We start from the raw sequence: 17582 nt of genomic DNA, 5'->3' as shown, positions 1-17582 counted from the left end.
AAATCAGATTTGTTAGCAAGGCACTGGTGGCTCATTCTTGTACTCAGGAGGCTAAGATCTGAAGATCGTGGTTTAAAGCCAGCCCAGACAAGAAAACCCAAGAGACTCTCATCTCCAGTTAACCACACACACACACACGCACACGCACACACACACAAAAGCTGAAAGTGGAGCTGTGGCTCGAGCGGGAGAGGACTAGCCTTGAGTGCAAAAGCTAAGGGGCAGCACCCAGGCCTTGAGTTCAAGCCCCAGTACTGACACACACACACACACACACACACACACGTAATTTTTAGTGACCAAGAACCTGTATTTCTTACAGCATGAGGCTTGCATACAAGGGACCGTGTGTGTGTGTGTGTGTGTGTGTGTGTGTGTGTGTGTGTGTGTGTGTATTCCTTCTCACTGAATGTCTTATATGGGGAGCCGGGGGGAAGGCAGATCTTAGTAGTCAAATTATGCTGGTGGGCGGGTGGGGGGGCGAGGGGGACAAGTTTACAGCGTGGAATCGAAGGGAAGGGTTGCAGAAGGCCGGTCGCAGCGCAGCCGGTTCCACGCGTGCAGCGGCGGCGGGACGGACCTGCCTGCCTGGGCCCCGGTGGGCCCCTGCCTCTCACGCTCGCTCTTGTCTTTCTTTTAGTCGGTTAAGGAGGAATCGGTGTGCACAGGTGCGGAGGAGAACGTAAGTGACCTCGGGACGGAGCCAGTGCGCTCGCTCCCGGTGCCAGTGCGCCCTCGGGCGTTTCCATGGTCTCGGGCTCTGGGTGTGTGCATGTGTCCCGGGCTGGTTCATTCATCTGCTGTAGACTCTTTCACCCTTTCCCAGGATGAGGGACCCCTAGGGAGTGACACTGGGGGGATGTTTTTATTTTTTCAACTCTTATTGATGGATGCAAAATAAATGCGAAAATCAGAGCCTATGCTTCCACCGTTTGGAGTCATTTAGAGGCTGAAAGAGTCTACTTCACACGGAATGGCTTTGAAAACCCTTAAGGGATAACGATGCAACATCTCCCCCTTCATTTCTGCCTTGGATGGCCTTTCATCTTTGTTTCCATGGTGATACAGATTCTTCCATACTAACAGGAGGCGGTACCCAGGGCAGGTAGTTGCACTCAATGTAAGAACATCTTGTAGCCATCTAAGCTGAAACTGCTGGTATGGGCCAGAGAGCTGACTCGGTGGGTCTCCCCACGACAGGAAGAGGTGGAGCTGCATAGGCCTTCAGACTTGTTAAAAAATGGCCAGGCTGGGAGTGTGGCCTAGTGGTACAGTGCTTGCCTACATGAAGCCCTGGGCTCCGTTCCTTGGTACCACACATACAGAAAAAGCCAGAAGTGCTAGCCTGGAGCAGAAGAAGCCTGGGGACAGTGCACAGGTCTGAGTTCAAGCCCCAGGACTGGCAAGAAAGAGAGGAAGACAGAAAGAGAGAGAGAGAAGAGGGCCAATTTTTAAAAGTCATAGTATATTTATGTCCAAAAGGATGGAACTTAGGAGGACACACACACACACACACACACACACACACACACACACACACACACACACACACGGTATCTTTTTAAAACATCTTCGAGGGAGATCAGTAAATAGACCTCATGAATTTCAGGCCTAAGACAGCAGCTCTCTGCCCTGAAATAAGCAGTGGTTGAAATTTGTATAAATGAAGCGAAGTGGATTCACAGCTTCTTACAACAGAAAGAGAACACAGTCATTTTGTCAGCGCAGAAGATGTTTGGCTCTGTCTGGTGCCTCTTGCTTACTTGCCACGGGGGCCAGGTGTGTTTTCGTTTTTATCTAGTTCCTAGCAGCAAACAGATGTTGAAAATCCAAACATATCGTAGAAATGTTATCCATGATAGCAAGTTAAAATTGAATGGCTGCAATGTGATTACGATTAGGAGAAAAATATTTAAGACCTGTGTGCTGGTTTTACTGTTTACCATTCCTCCCTTCTTTTCCTTCCTTTCTTTCTTCTTCTTGTTTTTTTTTCCTTCTTCTTCTTCTTCTTCTTTCCTTAAGCCAAAATTAGCAGCTCAGCAAAGTTCAGGCCTCTGATAATTCTAGAAAGACCTGGTGAATTTTCTGGCTATTTTCTAGAGAGTCCAAGGTTTTCCCTTCAGTAGCTACCATCAATACAGCATGTGCCATTTTGGGCCTCAACAGGACAATCAAATCCTGGTAGCCATATTATAACAAAAATACTTTAATGACTGCCTTCCCTGGGGAACGTGTGATTGAGTTTATTTTTAAAATCTCTCCAAAAGTAACTTTTTCATCAATACAAAGCCACCAGTATCTTCTCAACCCAGGTCAGATGGATTCCACATTTCTCAAAAGTTCATGTAAAGAAAAGTAAGATTTTTCAAAGCCCATAGACGTTCAGAACTTTTCCTAAATAGGCTTCTTTTCTTACCAGAAGTAAAATCTACCGTGACTACAGAAACTATGGTAACTTTCAGCTGAAGTCCGAAAATATTTTAGCCATTATTAATTGAATCAGTGATCTGACTGGTAATAAGTAATTACAATAAGAAGTTTCCTTGCCAGTAATATGTAAGAACCAAAGCCATAGACATGTCTGTGGTTTCTCTCTCTTATGTGAAAGAAAATTCAACCTGGATAGGAAAGAAAAGGGAATATATCGGTTCTGGTCACTACTAGGAGAACCTGCTTCAGATAAAGTGTGCTCAGGGCCCCTCCTCGGCTCCCCCTCGCAGCCAGCATCCCATAACCCAGTCCAGAATAAAGGCGAGAGGTATCCAGGAGCGACGTGTGTACCTGCCCTGGAACTTGCTCTCCTTCCTTGGCTCACGTGCGTCCCCACGCTCCCGTAGTCTGCCTTCGCCGTGTTAGGCCGCAATAACAAGCAAGCCCCCAATTCCAGTGGCTTGTCACAACCAAGATTTCTTTTTCTGTCCCACTCACGGGACAAGTCAGCTCTAGGTTGGCTGTGGCCGCTTCCTGGGGCCTCTTTTTGCTGGCACACAGCATGAAGACACAGTGTGTAGTAGGATGGACAGCTCCAGCAGCAGAGAAGATAGCACCCTGGGTGAGGCCATCGTCGCCGGGCTCCTAAAGCGCCTGCTCACGTGGCATTCTCTCACCGGAAGGGGGAGGGAATAACTGCAACAATAACACCTTGTGCCAAGTGCTACCAGCCCTAAGCCACCGTGCCCAAGGGGCTTGGCCCTGCTGGTTGGCTACCATGTTCTAGTTGGCTTCCTCCAATCACATGGCGTTAACGTGGGGACAGCAAAGTCTGCGAACTAGAAACTAATGAGGGAAATAGTGACTGGGCAGGAAGGAAGACGGCTCAGTCTTCGTCTGATAGTGACATTGGAAACCTAAAAAGGAGTGATCTTAGAAGATTCTAAAGGAGTGGAGGTGTGGCTCAAGTGATAGAGTGACAGCCTAGAATGAAAAGGCAGAGAAAGAACATGAGGCCCTGAGTTCAATCTCCAATGCTGGAATAAAATAATAATAATAGTAATAATAATTTTAAAACGGGCTGGGAATATGGCCTAGTGGCAAGAGTGCTTGCCTCGTATACATGAGGCCCTGGGTTCAATTCCCCAGCACCACATATATAGAAAATGGCCAGAAGTGGCGCTGTGGTTCAAGTGGCAGAGTGCTGGCCTTGAGCAAAAAGAAGCCAGGGACAGTGCTCAGGCCCTGAGTCCAAGGCCCAGGACTGGCAAAAAAAAAATAATAAATAAAATAATAATAATAATAATATTTTTAAAACTTTAGACAGGTGCTGATGGCTCAGGCCTGTAATCCTACCTGCTCAAGAGGCTAAGATCTAAGGATCAAAGTTCAAAGCCAACCCAGAAAAGTTTGTGGGTTCTTACATGCAATTAACCAGCAAAAAAAAAAAAAAATAGAAATGGAGGTATAGCTTGACTAGGGGAAGTTTTTGCGCTAATCATTTTCCCAAGTCTTAGCCCTAGTGACAGGTGCACAAACGATTTTTCTAGAGCAAGCCTGTTGGGACGTTTGAGGCTATAAGCAGACCCTGCAGTGAGATGTGCACTTTGTGTATTGAGCTTACCCTGCCATCTTTAAGCACAGGGCCAAGCAGGGGGGATTTCATTCTAAACTGCAGTACAAAATAATGTAAAAAGGAAAGGAAATAAAAACTGAGCAAAAATCTGATTCTAATTATAGCCATCAAACCCGAAGTCCAAATGTGCAGATGTGCCATGTACTCTAAATAGGAAAAGACTTTTTCCAAAGCTTCAGCCTGGAAGGAAATTCTACAGCGTAGCCAAATAAAAAATCGAGTTCTGAGGCCCGTGTATGCCAATCAGATTGTTCTGGGGTTCCATGCCAGCTGTCAGGGGTTCTCCTTGCTTCCTGAAAGCCAGCCTCTTGGCCTAACTTTAAAGGAAATAGAAGCCCATGTATTTCACCTACATTTGAAGTAGTTGTGTTTCAGAGAATGAGCTTTTGTCCTGGGTTTTATAAGTTGCCACTTGTCCACATTTGGAAAGAGGCGCCCATGGAATCATTGCCATTCAAATAAGGATGGTTTACAAAGTCACAGTCATTCCACCCAGTCATTTATGAGGAGAGGAATTTTCCCTCCAGCTATACACAAAAAGAATCGTGATTGACCCAGCTACTCAGGAGACTGAGATCTGAGGATTGTGGTTCAAAGCCAGACGAGGCAGGGAAGTCTGTAAGGCTCTTCTCTCCAATTAATCACCAAAAAGCCAAAAGTGGGGCTGTGGCTCAAGTGGTAGAGTGCTAGCCTTGAGAGAAAAAAAAATAGGAGCCCCAGAGAAACACAGGGACAGTGCCCAAGCCCTGAGTTCAAGCCCCAGGTCCAGCACCAAAAAGAAAATAATCGTGATGTCTAAAGACAGAACCATCTGGGGTCTATAAATCAAACTCTGTGCATTACTCCCCATTCTTCCAGCCTTCTTCCCTTGATCATAAACAGGGTTGGCAACTACCCTCCCCAAAGTATTTGATGGTGATTTGTCTAGACCAGAAATCCTATTTTCTTCATCACTTATTAATCTAGGGATAAGGATAGGGCTTCATTAAGGCCAATGAAAATTATGTATCCTGAAGTAAAATATCAGAACTCAGAAGTTCACTTATGGCAAATCCTTTGCTGTGACCACCACCATCCTCCCCCACCCCCCCCCAAAAAAAATCCTCCCATCTCAGGACACTGAATTGAAGATACGATACCTGGAACTGGAACTGCTATTTTGTGACCATGAGACAACAACAGAATGAAAATCCAGCATACTAAGGATAGCAGAAAAAGGATATAAAGCACCAAAATTCTTAGAGACACTTTAGAACCCATGAGAAGCCCCAAGCACACTGCCTTCAAAGTCCTTGTTCCATGTCCTCCCGGCTAGTCCCCGATTCAATGGCCAGCAGAGAAGACCATACTCCTTGGAATGCCTGTAATCCCTCCAATATGACTTGGGCCAAGTCCTTCAACCATTGACACCTTTCTTTGCAAAAGGAAGGCAGTTTTCTGAAGTTATATGTAACAAATGCTTACGCAGTAGAAGATACTGTAGGAGGTAGTTATTAACACACTCATCTTTAAAGAATGAATGTATGGGATGGGTGACTCCGGATAATTTGTGCTTAAGGAGTCAATAGGTCTAACATTAACACAAGTAACAACCACTACCACTAATTGAGTGTTTATTATGCGCCTGGCAGAGACCAAAGAACTCAATGTGTGTGGCAGACTGTTCTAGGGTAAATGCTATGTCACTGAGCATGGGAGGAAATGACAGCATTGCATGGCCTCAGACAAGGTCCTTTAAGGGGAAAAACAAGGGTTAGGTCCTGGCAGCTTGCTGCATAGCCTGAGGACCTCTGCAGCAATATCACACAGCGTACACCCCTGTCTGTGCCCGAAGCCCTATGGCTGAGACTTATTTTCTAGATTGTGTCCACATTCAGCCCCCAACCCAGTTGGCCCAGGTTCATTTGCATAATCTCATGTTTTTTCTTTTTTTCCTTCTCTGTTTCTGTCTTTGTTTCTCTGTCTTTCCTTCTTTCTCTCTCTCTCTTTCTTTCTTTCTTTACTGTTGTGGGGTCCACCCCATGTGACATCCATTTACAGCCATCCTGTCCCTTTTTGTCTCACGGCTGGGCATTGCGTACTAACACCCCAGAAGGGACAAAGTGAGAGGTCACATCACATCTTAGGGAGTCCCGGGATGTGGCCCTGTGGTGTCCTTGCTAAGCTTTGGGGTGTTCTGCATGTGGACTTGGTGTCGGGTGCTTCTCCGTGTCCGTTGGTAATGTTGGTGAGATGATAAAGCTGGGTGGCCACCTGTCACCCCTAGCTACACAGGAGGCCGAGACCTGGGCATCGTGGTTCGAAACCAGCCAGGGCAGTGAGCCTCTTCTCTCCAATAAACTGCTCAGAAAAAGCCAGAAGTGGCATTGTGGCTCCAGTAGTAGAGAGCTAGCTGTGAGCACAGAGAGGCCCAGGGACAGGGACAGTGCCCGGGCCCCGATTCAAGCTCTAGGAAGTGGGGGGGGGGGGCGGATAACAGATTCCTCTGTATTCGGGTAAGTGGGGGCATTTGCAAGCCAATGGTAGGTTCAATGGCTGCTGCCTGGGCAGCCTTCGTCTTTGGAAGTAACCCCCAGCATGGAGAACAGACAAAGGAGCTGGGCGGGGAAGAAGCAGGGGCACCCCCGCCCCCAGCAGTGAGGGGCAGGAAGGCGCATGCGTCAGGAAGTAAGGACGGGCGAGAAGGCGCATGCGTCAGGAATAAGCCCCCCCACTTTAAATGACGGGCAAGAAGATGCATGCGTCATGCATCAGGACGAAGCCCCGCTGTTAGGACGGTCGAGAAGGCGCATGCGTCACAACGAGAGCCCCCCCCCCCAAGGACGGGCGAAAAGGCGCATGCGTCATGCATCAGGACGAAGCCCCGCTGTCAGGATGGGCCGGAAGGCGCATGCGTCAGGAAGTAAGGATGGGCGAGAAGGCGCATGCGTCGGGAAGAAGCCCAGGCTGGGCAGCCCGGAGGCTTCTGCCATGCCCTTCTGCAAAGGCCACCGTCCCTGCAGAGGTGTCAGGGGTCGGGCTGTGTGGTGGAGGCTGTCACGGCGGACTCAAGGAAGACGACAGCTCCTGATGGGGGCCCAGGCCAGGTGTCATTTGCCTTTGCGGTAGCCCCAAGGGTTGGCATTGGTGGAGGAGGAGGGCGCGCGCGCACCCCCCCCCCCACCCTCCAGGCAATGCTTTGCACCCCAGCCGCGGAGGCGCTCTCTCCCCGGAAGTCTACCTGCCAGTCACCCGGCAGCTGGCTGCCTGGAATCGCATTCCGTCCTGTCTGGAAGGTCTGACGGGGAGCCCCGGGTAGGAAGCGCGTGGTGGGGGAGCAGCGTCTGCCCGGGCGGGCGAGGCTTTCCGTTTCACCCTCCCCTTACCGGGGCCAAACAACTCAGGTGGCGTGTGAGCCCGCAGTGGAGGCTGTGGAGGTTGGGAGCGCGGAGTGCGCCTTGCACACGGTGGACCTCAGCGAGGGCCAGGCTGCGCCCGAACCCGCGGAAGCCAAGCTCCGAGAAGAGGCGAGCACACCGCGGAGGAGCCCCCTGATGGTATTTCTCAGGCAAATGGTAAGCGCCAAGGGAAATGCGCCCCACCTCCGTGAGGGGGCCTGGGCCGCAGGTCCGGGGATGGGGGGGGGGGGGTCGGGACTGTTGGTGACCCTTGGGGCGCAGGGACTGAATAGGAATGGTGCCAAGTAGGAGTGAGCTGCTAATACTCTAACCCCTCTTTAACCCCACCCAATTCCCTTTTGAACTAAGAAAGAGGTGGTCGAGGCTCCTACTTGTGGGCGGAGAGGCACAACTACCTAGCAGTCAATGTTATTGCCTTCTTTCCATGTTGTGTGCCTTTAAAGTTTGCTTCTGTGGGTGCCCCACGATACTGTGTTTCTTCTTAGTCTGATACTGAGCTCCCTTTGGTTCAAGTACATGTATGTACCTAAAGAACACGAGGCAGGTCCAGCACTGGTGGCTCATGCCTAGAGTCCTAGCTACTCAGGGGGCTGACATGTGATGATCTCAGCCTGGGTAGGGAAGGCCAAGAGACTCACATCTCCAATTAACCACCAGAAAACTGGAAGAGGTGCTGTGGCTCAAAGTGGCAGAGTACTGGCTTTGAGCCGAGTAGCTCAGGGACAGCACCCAAACCCTGGGTTCAAGCCCCACAACTGACCAAGGGAAAAAAAAAAAAAACCACAAGGCATTTTTCTTTTTTTTTTTCGCCAGTCCTGGGGCTTGAACTCAGGGCCTGAGCACTGTCCCTGGCTTCTTCCCGCTCAAGGCTAGCACTCTGCCACTTGAGCCACAGCGTCATTTCTGGCCGTTTTCTGTATATGTGGTGCTGGGGAATTGAACCCAGGGCTTCATGTATACAAGGCAAGCACTCTTGCCACTAGGCCATATCCCCAGCCCCCACAAGGCATTTTTAAGGGTTGTGTTATAGATAATCCAAATTATCCAGGTCTGGTGGTGTTCAGCTGTAATCTCAGACTGAGAGATAGGAAGATCGTAAGTGTGAGACCAGCCTGGGACACAAAGTGACACCCTTTCTCAATAAAACAAAGCAAAACAAAAAATCTAGTCTACTGGGCGTAGTGGCTCCTAATTGTAATCCTAGCTACTCCAGAGGCTGAGATCTAAGGATCATAGTTCAGAGCCATCCAGGACAGCAAAATTAAAGAGATTCTTATCTCTAGTTAACCAGGAAAAAAAAAAAAAGCTAGAAGTGGAAATGGGTGGTTCAAGAGATAGAGCACAGGTATTGAATCAAAAAGTCAAGAGAGAATGCATGACCCTCAGTTCAAACCCCAAGACTAGTACCCCGCCCCCAGAAAAAAGTATACACACATTACATAACTTCAACACCCAGGGACTTGTATAATACAATAAAAACCAAACCTAAAATCAGTGGGGGGTAACAAAACCTCAAGTGAAAGGCCATTGATTTAATTCTCTTTTAATGAAAAATACGAACTTAATTAGAGTGTGTCTTTATTTTCATTATTTGGGAGTTTAATCCTTAGAGAAAGAAAGAAAATTCTCCAATTTCATAAGATCAGACCCTTGAAGAGTTCTTTCTAGTCCACAAACAAAATGAAACACAGTAAACCCCACACCAGTGGGGGCTGAAGTGTATTAGAAATGACTCTGTCAGAGATTGTCTGCAAGGATCATATTCTTTTTTGTGTTGGTTCCTCGTGGAGTCAGAGGTGTAAAGTAGGTAAGGGGTGCTATGTGTGGCTGGGCTATCTCTATTGCTGGCCACTGGCTCTACAAGTTAGCACAAAGATCACAATTCGCAGTTTTTAAACCAGTTTCTAATGCCAGGCCAAGAACAAAAATTGAGTGGTTTCTGGCAACTCATGGAATGACAAATGAGATTGCCAATATTTCACCAAAATACGGCGAATGATCCGTTTTCTGGATTCTGAATAGTTAAGAAATTCAGGAAAAAATTCAAAATAGAGTGACAGCCTCTTCCAATCAGCTCCATTTAAAAGAGGAGAAAACACAAGAAACTCTGAATAACGCATGAAAGAAAGAGCTAGGGCTGGGGATGCGGCTTAGTGGTAGAGTGCTTGCCTAGCATGCTCGAAGCTCTGGGATGGATTCCTCAGCACCACATACACAGAAAAGGCTGGAAGTCATTGTTCTAAGCATTTTTTCCAATCCATTCATTTACTTTGTTCAACAAAGAATTGACAAGCACTCCCTTACGTTCCAGACACTGGGGTTCTGGAGGGAGCTTGAATAATGAGGATTCTCCATCCTCATGGAGAATAAAACCCATGAGGGGAAAAAAAAGACATTCAACTCCATGCCCAGACCCGGTGTACATGCCGGAGTATCTCACACACAGCTTCTCCAGCTCTTGAGCGCCTTTAACCACTTGCCTTTAGGCACATGTATTAAGAGGCCCTATTCCTGGAAGTCATGTCCAGCCACTGCTGTTGAGGAAATAGCTTTTGGCAACATAATCATGGCTTCCGATTAGATTTAGAGTCTTGGATTTATACAGAAGTGGGGGAAGGCTTGTAAATTAGTGATGGACCTGCTTGCCCTGGAGGATAGCAGAGATTTTGGAAGGATTCCTTGGAGCCAAATAAATGAATGTTTCAAACTCATTTTAAATGGTATTAGAAACGTGTGGTTTAGCTGGGTGCAGGTAGCTCACGCCTGTCATCCTAGCTACCTAGGAGGCTGAGATATGAGGATTGTGGTTCAAAGCCAGCCTGGGCAAGAAAGGCCATGAGACTCTTATCTCCAGTTAACCACCAGAAAACTGAAAGTAGTACTGTGGTGCAAGAGGAAGAGCACCAGCCTTGAGCACAAAGAAGCTCGGGGAAAGCAGGCCCTGAATTCAAGCCCCAGGACTGGCAGAAAGAAAGAAAGAAATGACTTTCAATAAATAATTGTTTTAACCAAGGAAAGATGACATACACCCTTAATCCTAGCACTTAAGAGGCTGATGTAGAAGGATCATAAGTTCTAGGTCAACCTGGGCTACACAGGGAGACTCTGTAAGAAAGAGACAGAGACAGAGAGAGAAATATCGGAAGAAAGAAAGAGGAAAGAGAAAGAAAGGGAAGGAAAGAGAGAGGGAGCAAAGGTAGGAAAGAAAAATGGAAGGGAACACAGGAAGGAGGGAGGGGGAAGAGAAAGAGGGAGAGAATGCTTTAATAGACAACTGAATTGCAAATGCCATTTGTACACAGTTTCTCCAATCATCCTATTATTGGCTTTCTTCCTTCTCCCCTCTTGTCACTCTTCAGTTTCTTTCACATATTTTAATGTGTGAATTCCATGGCAAAATGACACTTAGTTGAGACATTGTATTTCAAGACAAAATACATTGCCTAAATCCTTGAGGAACCATTTTCTTTCCAGAAATCAACCTCTCATAAAAATAAAAATATAAAGAATATCATCTTTTACCTAGTTGTATTTCAGTTGAAAGACAACAAAGTCTTGTAAGGCTTGATGTCCTATAGCTCACATGCGGAAGCAGCACTTCACAGAAATTCTACAGGTGCCCTGGACTCCTGAGTCCAAGCGGCATCTAAGATATCTGCGTGTGCTAAGTAAAGCAGCGACCTCATGCATATTAATTCAGCTGCACAACAGGAAGTTAGATATCTAACGTGCTAGCTTGTTTCTACGAAGTGAGTGATCAGGGTGCTGAATTCATACACCCACCAACCAAGTAGGCAGACTCAAAAGGTAGAGATGTGTAGATTTTGGAGTTATCATCTATCTATACATCTGCACATATATACACCTCACCCCTATCCGTGGCATTGCATGTTATCTTTCTTAACTCCTCCTCACAGCTCTTTCCATGGACCATTAGTTTTAGGAGAAAACCTTGGCTAGAATGGCATCCTCAGGCTTAGAGAGAGAGACTATGAACTTTAATATTGGGCCAATAAAAGGCTTAAATCGGGAGATAGCCAAGAAATGAGGGTCTTGTTGGTTACACTCAACCTAAGCGGTGTAATTAAAAAACTGTTCAGAATTACTATGTGGAGAGAAAAATCCAGAGGGGAGTCTTCCTCACCCCAGTCTTTCCCCGAGTATTAAAATATCGGTGATCTGTTCTTTATACGAGACGAGCACTTTACCACTAGGCCATATTCCCAGCCCATGATCTGCTCTTTAAAGGAAGAGTTGAACCATGCCTCCAGCCTCTTTTTCCCTTGGTTATTTTTGAAAGTTGGTTATATTTTGAAATATATATACATACATATATACATATCTGTAATATGGTCTTACATTATGCCCCAACTGGCTTAGATATTGTTCTTCCTGTATGTGTTTCTCTGTGTCACTAGGGGTGACACAGATACAATTGCATCCACCCATTGGTGAGATGGAGTCTTACAAAGTTTTATGCCTGGGCTGACCTCAAATCATGATCCTCAACCTGTACCTCCCAAGTAGGTAGGACTACAGGTGTGAGCCACTGTACCCAACATGGTCTTTGGTTTGTCTTCATCCTGAATCTCTAGACCGAATGACTGAGCTCTTCCATTTCAGAGTTTCTAGCACTGTGTGCACTCACTGTGCCTGTGGTAGCTGAAAGACCATTGTGTGTTTGTTATTGTAGTCAGTGAGAGGGGATGGAGGGATCACCCGCTCGGAAGAAGTAGATGGGAAAGACTCCAGCTGTCAAGTAAGTGAGTTTCAGCTCCGTTTGGTGGCGGGTTTAGCTGCTGGGTCCTCTCTTCTCCGTAGCCTCACTTCCCATGCGATTCTGAGCCACAGCTTCAGATTCGGCACCTGCCGTGAGAGCAGGCGCCGTGCTAGGCTCTGCAGACACAACACAGAGCAGCTGCAGGTCCTGTCACTTCTCGCTGCTCTCTCCTCTCTCACCTGAGCCCTTCCAAACCCACCAGGTGTTGCTAGGTCTTCTCCATTCTTGTTGGTACTGATCACAAATTGTAACCATTCACCACCCGTGAGCTGCCTGTGTCCTCTGCCCCTTACCAATTCCATCCAGAATGCATGGAGCCGGCAGGTTTCCATTCTTTTTTTTTTGGCCAGTCCTGGGGCTTGGACTCAGGGCCTGAGCACTGTCCCTGGCTTCTTTTTGCTCAAGGCTAGCACTCTGCCACTTGAGCCACAGCACCACTTCTGGTCATTTTCTGTATATGTGGTGCTGGGGAATTGAACCCAGGGCCTCATGTATAGGAGGCAAGCACTCTTGCCACTAGGCCATATCCCCAGCCCAGGTTTCCATTCTGGATTGAATCCACAGGCAAGGAGACCAGAGAAGCATCCGTTATTATCTCCTTCCCCAGCGGTGAGAGTCCTGTCTTTTATTACTTCCACACAGACATGAAAACTGAAAAGGGAAAACAGTTTATTCTAGGCCATGTAGCCAGAGTGGATGGAACTAAATCCACACCAGGTCCCTGATTCTAGATCCTGAGCTGTGTGTGTGTGTGTGTGTGTGTGTGTGTGTGTGTGTGTACACTATGGCTTGAACTCAGGGCCTGAGTGTGTCCCTTACATTTTGTTGGCTCAAGGCCAGCCCTCTACGACTTGAATCACAGTTCTACTTGTAGATTTTGTGTGTGTGAGTTAATTGGAGATGAAGAGTCTCACAGACTTTTCTGCCTGGCTTCAAAATAGGCTCCTCTGATCTCAGCCTCGTGAGTAGCTGGGATGAACAACATGAGCCACCAAAACCTGGCCAGATCCGGAGTGTGTAGCCAGTTGCTAGATCTTAAAATGGTCTACCCAACTAAAACGGCACAGGAGTTTGAGTGGCCACTGGCTCCTGGCCTGTCTGAGGTCTCCTGGTAGCAGTGCAATTCTCTGGAGCCATAGCCGGCTCTGGGACATTTGCATCTGAGCACGAGCAGCTGGGTGGTGACAGTTTGCCCTGTGCACAGAACGGCTTCTTGGGAACCCTGCGGCGGCTGCTTGTAACTGTCCGTGTGAAAAATCCTCTTGAAGCTGGCATAAGCAGAAAAAGCCTTCAGGAATAGCTAGATCCAGGAGTAACCCATGCTATATTAGTACCTGGTTCCTTTCTTTCTCCTCTGTCCCCTCCTCAGTTCTCTCGTGTTGGCTTCCTCTCAGAGGGCCTACTTTCCTGGCATGACTTCAGTTCTGGAAACTCCAGGTTTCTATAGTCACCATTTCGATTCTAGTAGAAAGTGACATGGCCCCTCTGGATAGTTTTAGCAAAGCTTCTGTCTGGCTTGGACTATCCTGAACCAGTCGTAGTCATCTAATCGTGTGCAGTGCTCTGATTGGCCAGGTTCATTTCCCTAGGGCATACAAGGGGGCGGGGCCCAAATCTACCAAAAAGTGGAGAAGAATGCACAACGTTAATTACCAAAGCATTAGACACATCAGCGAGTCCCCCGCCGTGTGTGGCCTTGCTTTTCTTGTTTTCCGTTTCACCTGGAACTCATGAGCAGTTGAGCATCTCTGCTGTGAGACCCGCGCCCCCGTGGAGAATTGTCTCCCCGCCACTAAAACGGGCTCTGTTTCAACTTGCTGTAGACTTCGAACTCCTCGGAGAAGGCCACCCCACCCCCGGAGCCGGAGCCCCCGGGAGCAGCCCCCAAGGGCAAGGAGGGGTCCTCCAAGGAGAAGAAGTCAGCACCTGAGGTGAACAAGCCCAAGAGCAACAAGCAGGAGGCCAAGGAGCCTGCCCAGTGTACCGAGCAAGCCAGGGTGGATTCGAACTCACTGCAGAACGAGGACAAGGCCCAAAAGAGACCAGAGAAGCGGCGGCAGTCCCTCGGGGGCTTCCTCAAGGGCCTGGTAGGTGGATTTTTTTTTTTTAATTTCTTTTTTGCCTCTTCTTTCGGGATTTTAGGCAATATTTCCTCCTCCAAAATGGAGTAGCCTGGGGAGTTGGCCCGGGTTTGGGGAGGAGGAAGGCGTACTCCTTGGAGCTGGTGGGCACGGTGGCGGGGGGGGGTGTCAGACGCGGAGCAGGCGCAGAACTGGCTCGCTGGGGTGCACTGGGCCCGGCGAGGAGCGAGAAGCCGGCTGCAGGGCCGTGGCACGGATCAAAAGGCCTGCTTCCCGTGACAGCCACGCGTAGAACCTCTGACCCCTGATGCCACATGCAGAAGGCCGTGCTCCAAGTTCTCCACTCTGATCCTCAGATAGGGCATTCTGGAAAAGGAAAACGCCAACACGGGGCGGGGTCCCAAAGTGGCCAGAGGCTTAACTCCCGACGGCACGAGTGGGCTTTGGGGGCATAGAAGCATATGATATTTTGGGGGGGGGGTAATACAATCCAAGTTTATTCCACTTGTTCTTGTATCACATCACATGCAAATGTGTTGTGGTCATGTCTGAGCTACAGTAGTGTTAAAAATCCAGGAGCAAACAGCTTCCATCGAAGCAGATGTCCATGAGCTAGGATATTTGGTTGGGACCAACATCTTGATGTTCGAGGTGCTAACCTGAGTCTTTGAAGCCAGTGTAACCTTGTAGGACTATACAGAAAGGGTTTGTTGGCCCAGTGCTGGTGGCTCACGCCTATACTCCCAGCTACTCAGGAGGCTGAGATCTGAGGATCAAGGTTTGAAGCCATCCTGGGCAGGAAAATCCATAATGCTCTTTTTTTTCTTTTTTGCGGGGTGTAAGGAGGGGGTTGGTCACGGGGCTTGAACTCTAGGCCTGGGCGCTGTCCCTGAGCTCTTCAGCTCAAGTCTAGTAGTCTTCCACTTTGAGCCACAGCCCCACTTCCGGTTTTCTGGTGGTTCATTGGAGATAAGAGTCTCATGGATTTTCTTACTCAAGCTGTCTTTGAACCGTGGTCCTCAGACCGTAGCCTCCTCAGTAGCTAGGATTACAGGTGTGAGCCACTGGCACCCGGCTCCATAATACTATTATCTCCAATTGACTAGCAAGAAAAAAAAAAAAAAGCTAAGGGACAGCATCCAGACCCTGCATTGAAGTCCCAGTGCACGCTCACATGCACGTACACGCACGCACACACACACATTAGTGAAATGATGATTGCTGTTCCTATAAGCACCATCAGCAGTCTGCTACCATTGCTTTGTTTTTCTCCAGGGACCAAAGCGGATGTTGGATGCCCAAGTGCAGACGGACCCCGTCTCCATCGGACCCGTGGGCAAAGCCAAGTAAACAAACCAGCGCCGTCCCACCAGGTTCTCCTACCCCAGGAGGCATTCTCTCTACTCCATCCCCTGCCCCCACACACTGTCTGTACAGACCCCCTCTTCACAGAGCCACCCTGTAGAATTCTGCCTGCACACGAAGCCCAAGCTTAAACCCAAGCGGTTGTACATCGAGGTGTACCATTTACGTCTCAGAGCTAAACTTTCCTAGCAGATCACCAGAGCAGGCTAATGAGTTAAAGCTGGAGAGTTGATGGTAGTCAAGCAAGAAGAGGAGGGAGGTGGAGGGAGGCATTTGTCCTTCGAAATGGACGTAGCAAGTAAGTTGCAGGAGAAAAATACCCATGAAGGGGAGGGGAAAAATGGAGCTGTTGAGCAAATGCTCGTGTCTAAACCCTGCAGAGGGGAGAGGAAGAGCCACCTGTTTAAGTGACTGCTTCAAAGAGGCAGAATTCGGGCAAGCTCGGGGTTGGGCCTGTGCCAGTTTCCTCGAATGGAGTACGTGGGTATGAAGAAGAGGGAATTCAGAGTTGGTTTTCAGATGGGGTCCTTGAGAATCATTGACGAGATGGGAGAGATTTCCTGGAAGGGCTTGAAATCATTTGGGGAAGTGATTGTTTCAAGGGTCTCGGGGACAAGGGTGAGAATTACAACTGCAGAAAAGATAACAATGAAGTAAAATGAAAGTACATGGGGTTGCAGGTGTATTTTGCAACACAAGGGGGAGCCAGAGCCTCCATTTTTTTTTCTTTAAATTTGCCACCCGAATCCCTAACAAAGATGGAATGCTTCTCAGATGGCTGAAGGGTTGGCTTCGTATGTTCTGTCTCACACGTATCTCAAGTCTGTCTGTAATTTCCTAATGTTCTCAGGTTCTCTGATTTAAAAAAAAATCCCTATAACTCCAATTAATAAAAATTTACAGATTATTCACATACCTAAGGGTTGCTTTTTGTTTTTTGACGTTTCCCCCCAATTCCTGTACAGAGGACTAAACAGGACTGTGAGTCCATTAAATGTGAGGTGAAGTAGAAAAATGACTGCCCTGGGAGTCATGTATACTGTACCTTTCTTTTACTGATTTAATAATTAATAATAATAATAATAATAACTACATCTCCTTCTCCAGAATCTCTTGATAGGCAGCGTTTAAAGCAGATCGCTGTCTGCTACGGCTTGATCTCCACTTCCCTTGTCTTCTCCGGAGGACAATTCTCCCCCCAGATCTGCCTGGGTTTCCTGGCAGAGTACACGTCCAGAAAAAAACGCTGTCTTAGGCCAGGCCGCCGGGCACAGAGAGAGGAATGCAGTGTGTGTCCGGTGCTGAGAGCCAGCTTAGGGAAGGAAGAATAGGAAGGGGAGGAAAGAGAGAGAGCGAGCAGGGAAGGGCGGGGCAAGAGCTGGCCTCAGCTGGCGCGAAAATTGCGTCATACATCTGGCTTTACCTTGAAGACAGGGGACCGGCCCCGTGTCCCTGGAGCTGAGTCACAGGCTGCCCTGGGAGGCCAGAGGGCCACAAGCAAGGCCCATCCATAACCCAAGGAGCTGAGATCCTTGAGCAGGTGGGGGAGGAGTGCACATGCATACATCCACACACACACACACTTAGGTATATCTACACCCATCCCTTGCACATGCACACATTCACACAGCAATGCCTGCAGGAACGGACCTGTGCGTGCACACACGGTCGTGCAAGGAGTACAGAGTCGCACGTGCGTGTTGGCTCACACACATGCACCCATTACCTGTGCAACCCACCTCCCAGAGGGCAAAAATGATCTCTGAATGAATGTATGGTCCAAGCATGCGGGGGGGGGGGAGGGGGGAGGATAGAGTCACCTTTGGCCAACATTGGTGGGCATTCGGGAGCTGGGTCCAGAGAAGACCAGACTCAGTGAGGCGTTGGTGCCT

The 17582-nt window shown here is 48.4% G+C and overlaps 1 protein-coding gene across 1 annotated transcript in view; it reads left to right on the top strand.

Annotated features, from left to right (window-relative positions):
- The window catches only part of Bcas1 (brain enriched myelin associated protein 1), a 51166-nt gene extending 34754 nt beyond the window's left edge, over nucleotides 1-16412 (top strand). The window contains exons 10-14 of the mRNA XM_048349416.1: nucleotides 641-682; nucleotides 7450-7620; nucleotides 12158-12223; nucleotides 14068-14331; nucleotides 15601-16412. Coding sequence (XP_048205373.1) covers nucleotides 641-682; nucleotides 7450-7620; nucleotides 12158-12223; nucleotides 14068-14331; nucleotides 15601-15675 — 618 coding nt within the window. The 3' untranslated portion in view covers nucleotides 15676-16412. The remainder of the gene's footprint in view (nucleotides 1-640; nucleotides 683-7449; nucleotides 7621-12157; nucleotides 12224-14067; nucleotides 14332-15600) is intronic.
- Nucleotides 16413-17582: the final 1170 nt, after the last annotated feature.

The sequence above is a fragment of the Perognathus longimembris genome, chromosome 6 (genome assembly GCF_023159225.1).
Source record: "Perognathus longimembris pacificus isolate PPM17 chromosome 6, ASM2315922v1, whole genome shotgun sequence".
In the NCBI taxonomy this organism is placed as follows: Eukaryota; Metazoa; Chordata; class Mammalia; order Rodentia; family Heteromyidae; genus Perognathus; species Perognathus longimembris.
Note: the sequence above shows the minus strand (reverse complement) of the source record. Positions and strands in the feature narration are given on the sequence as shown.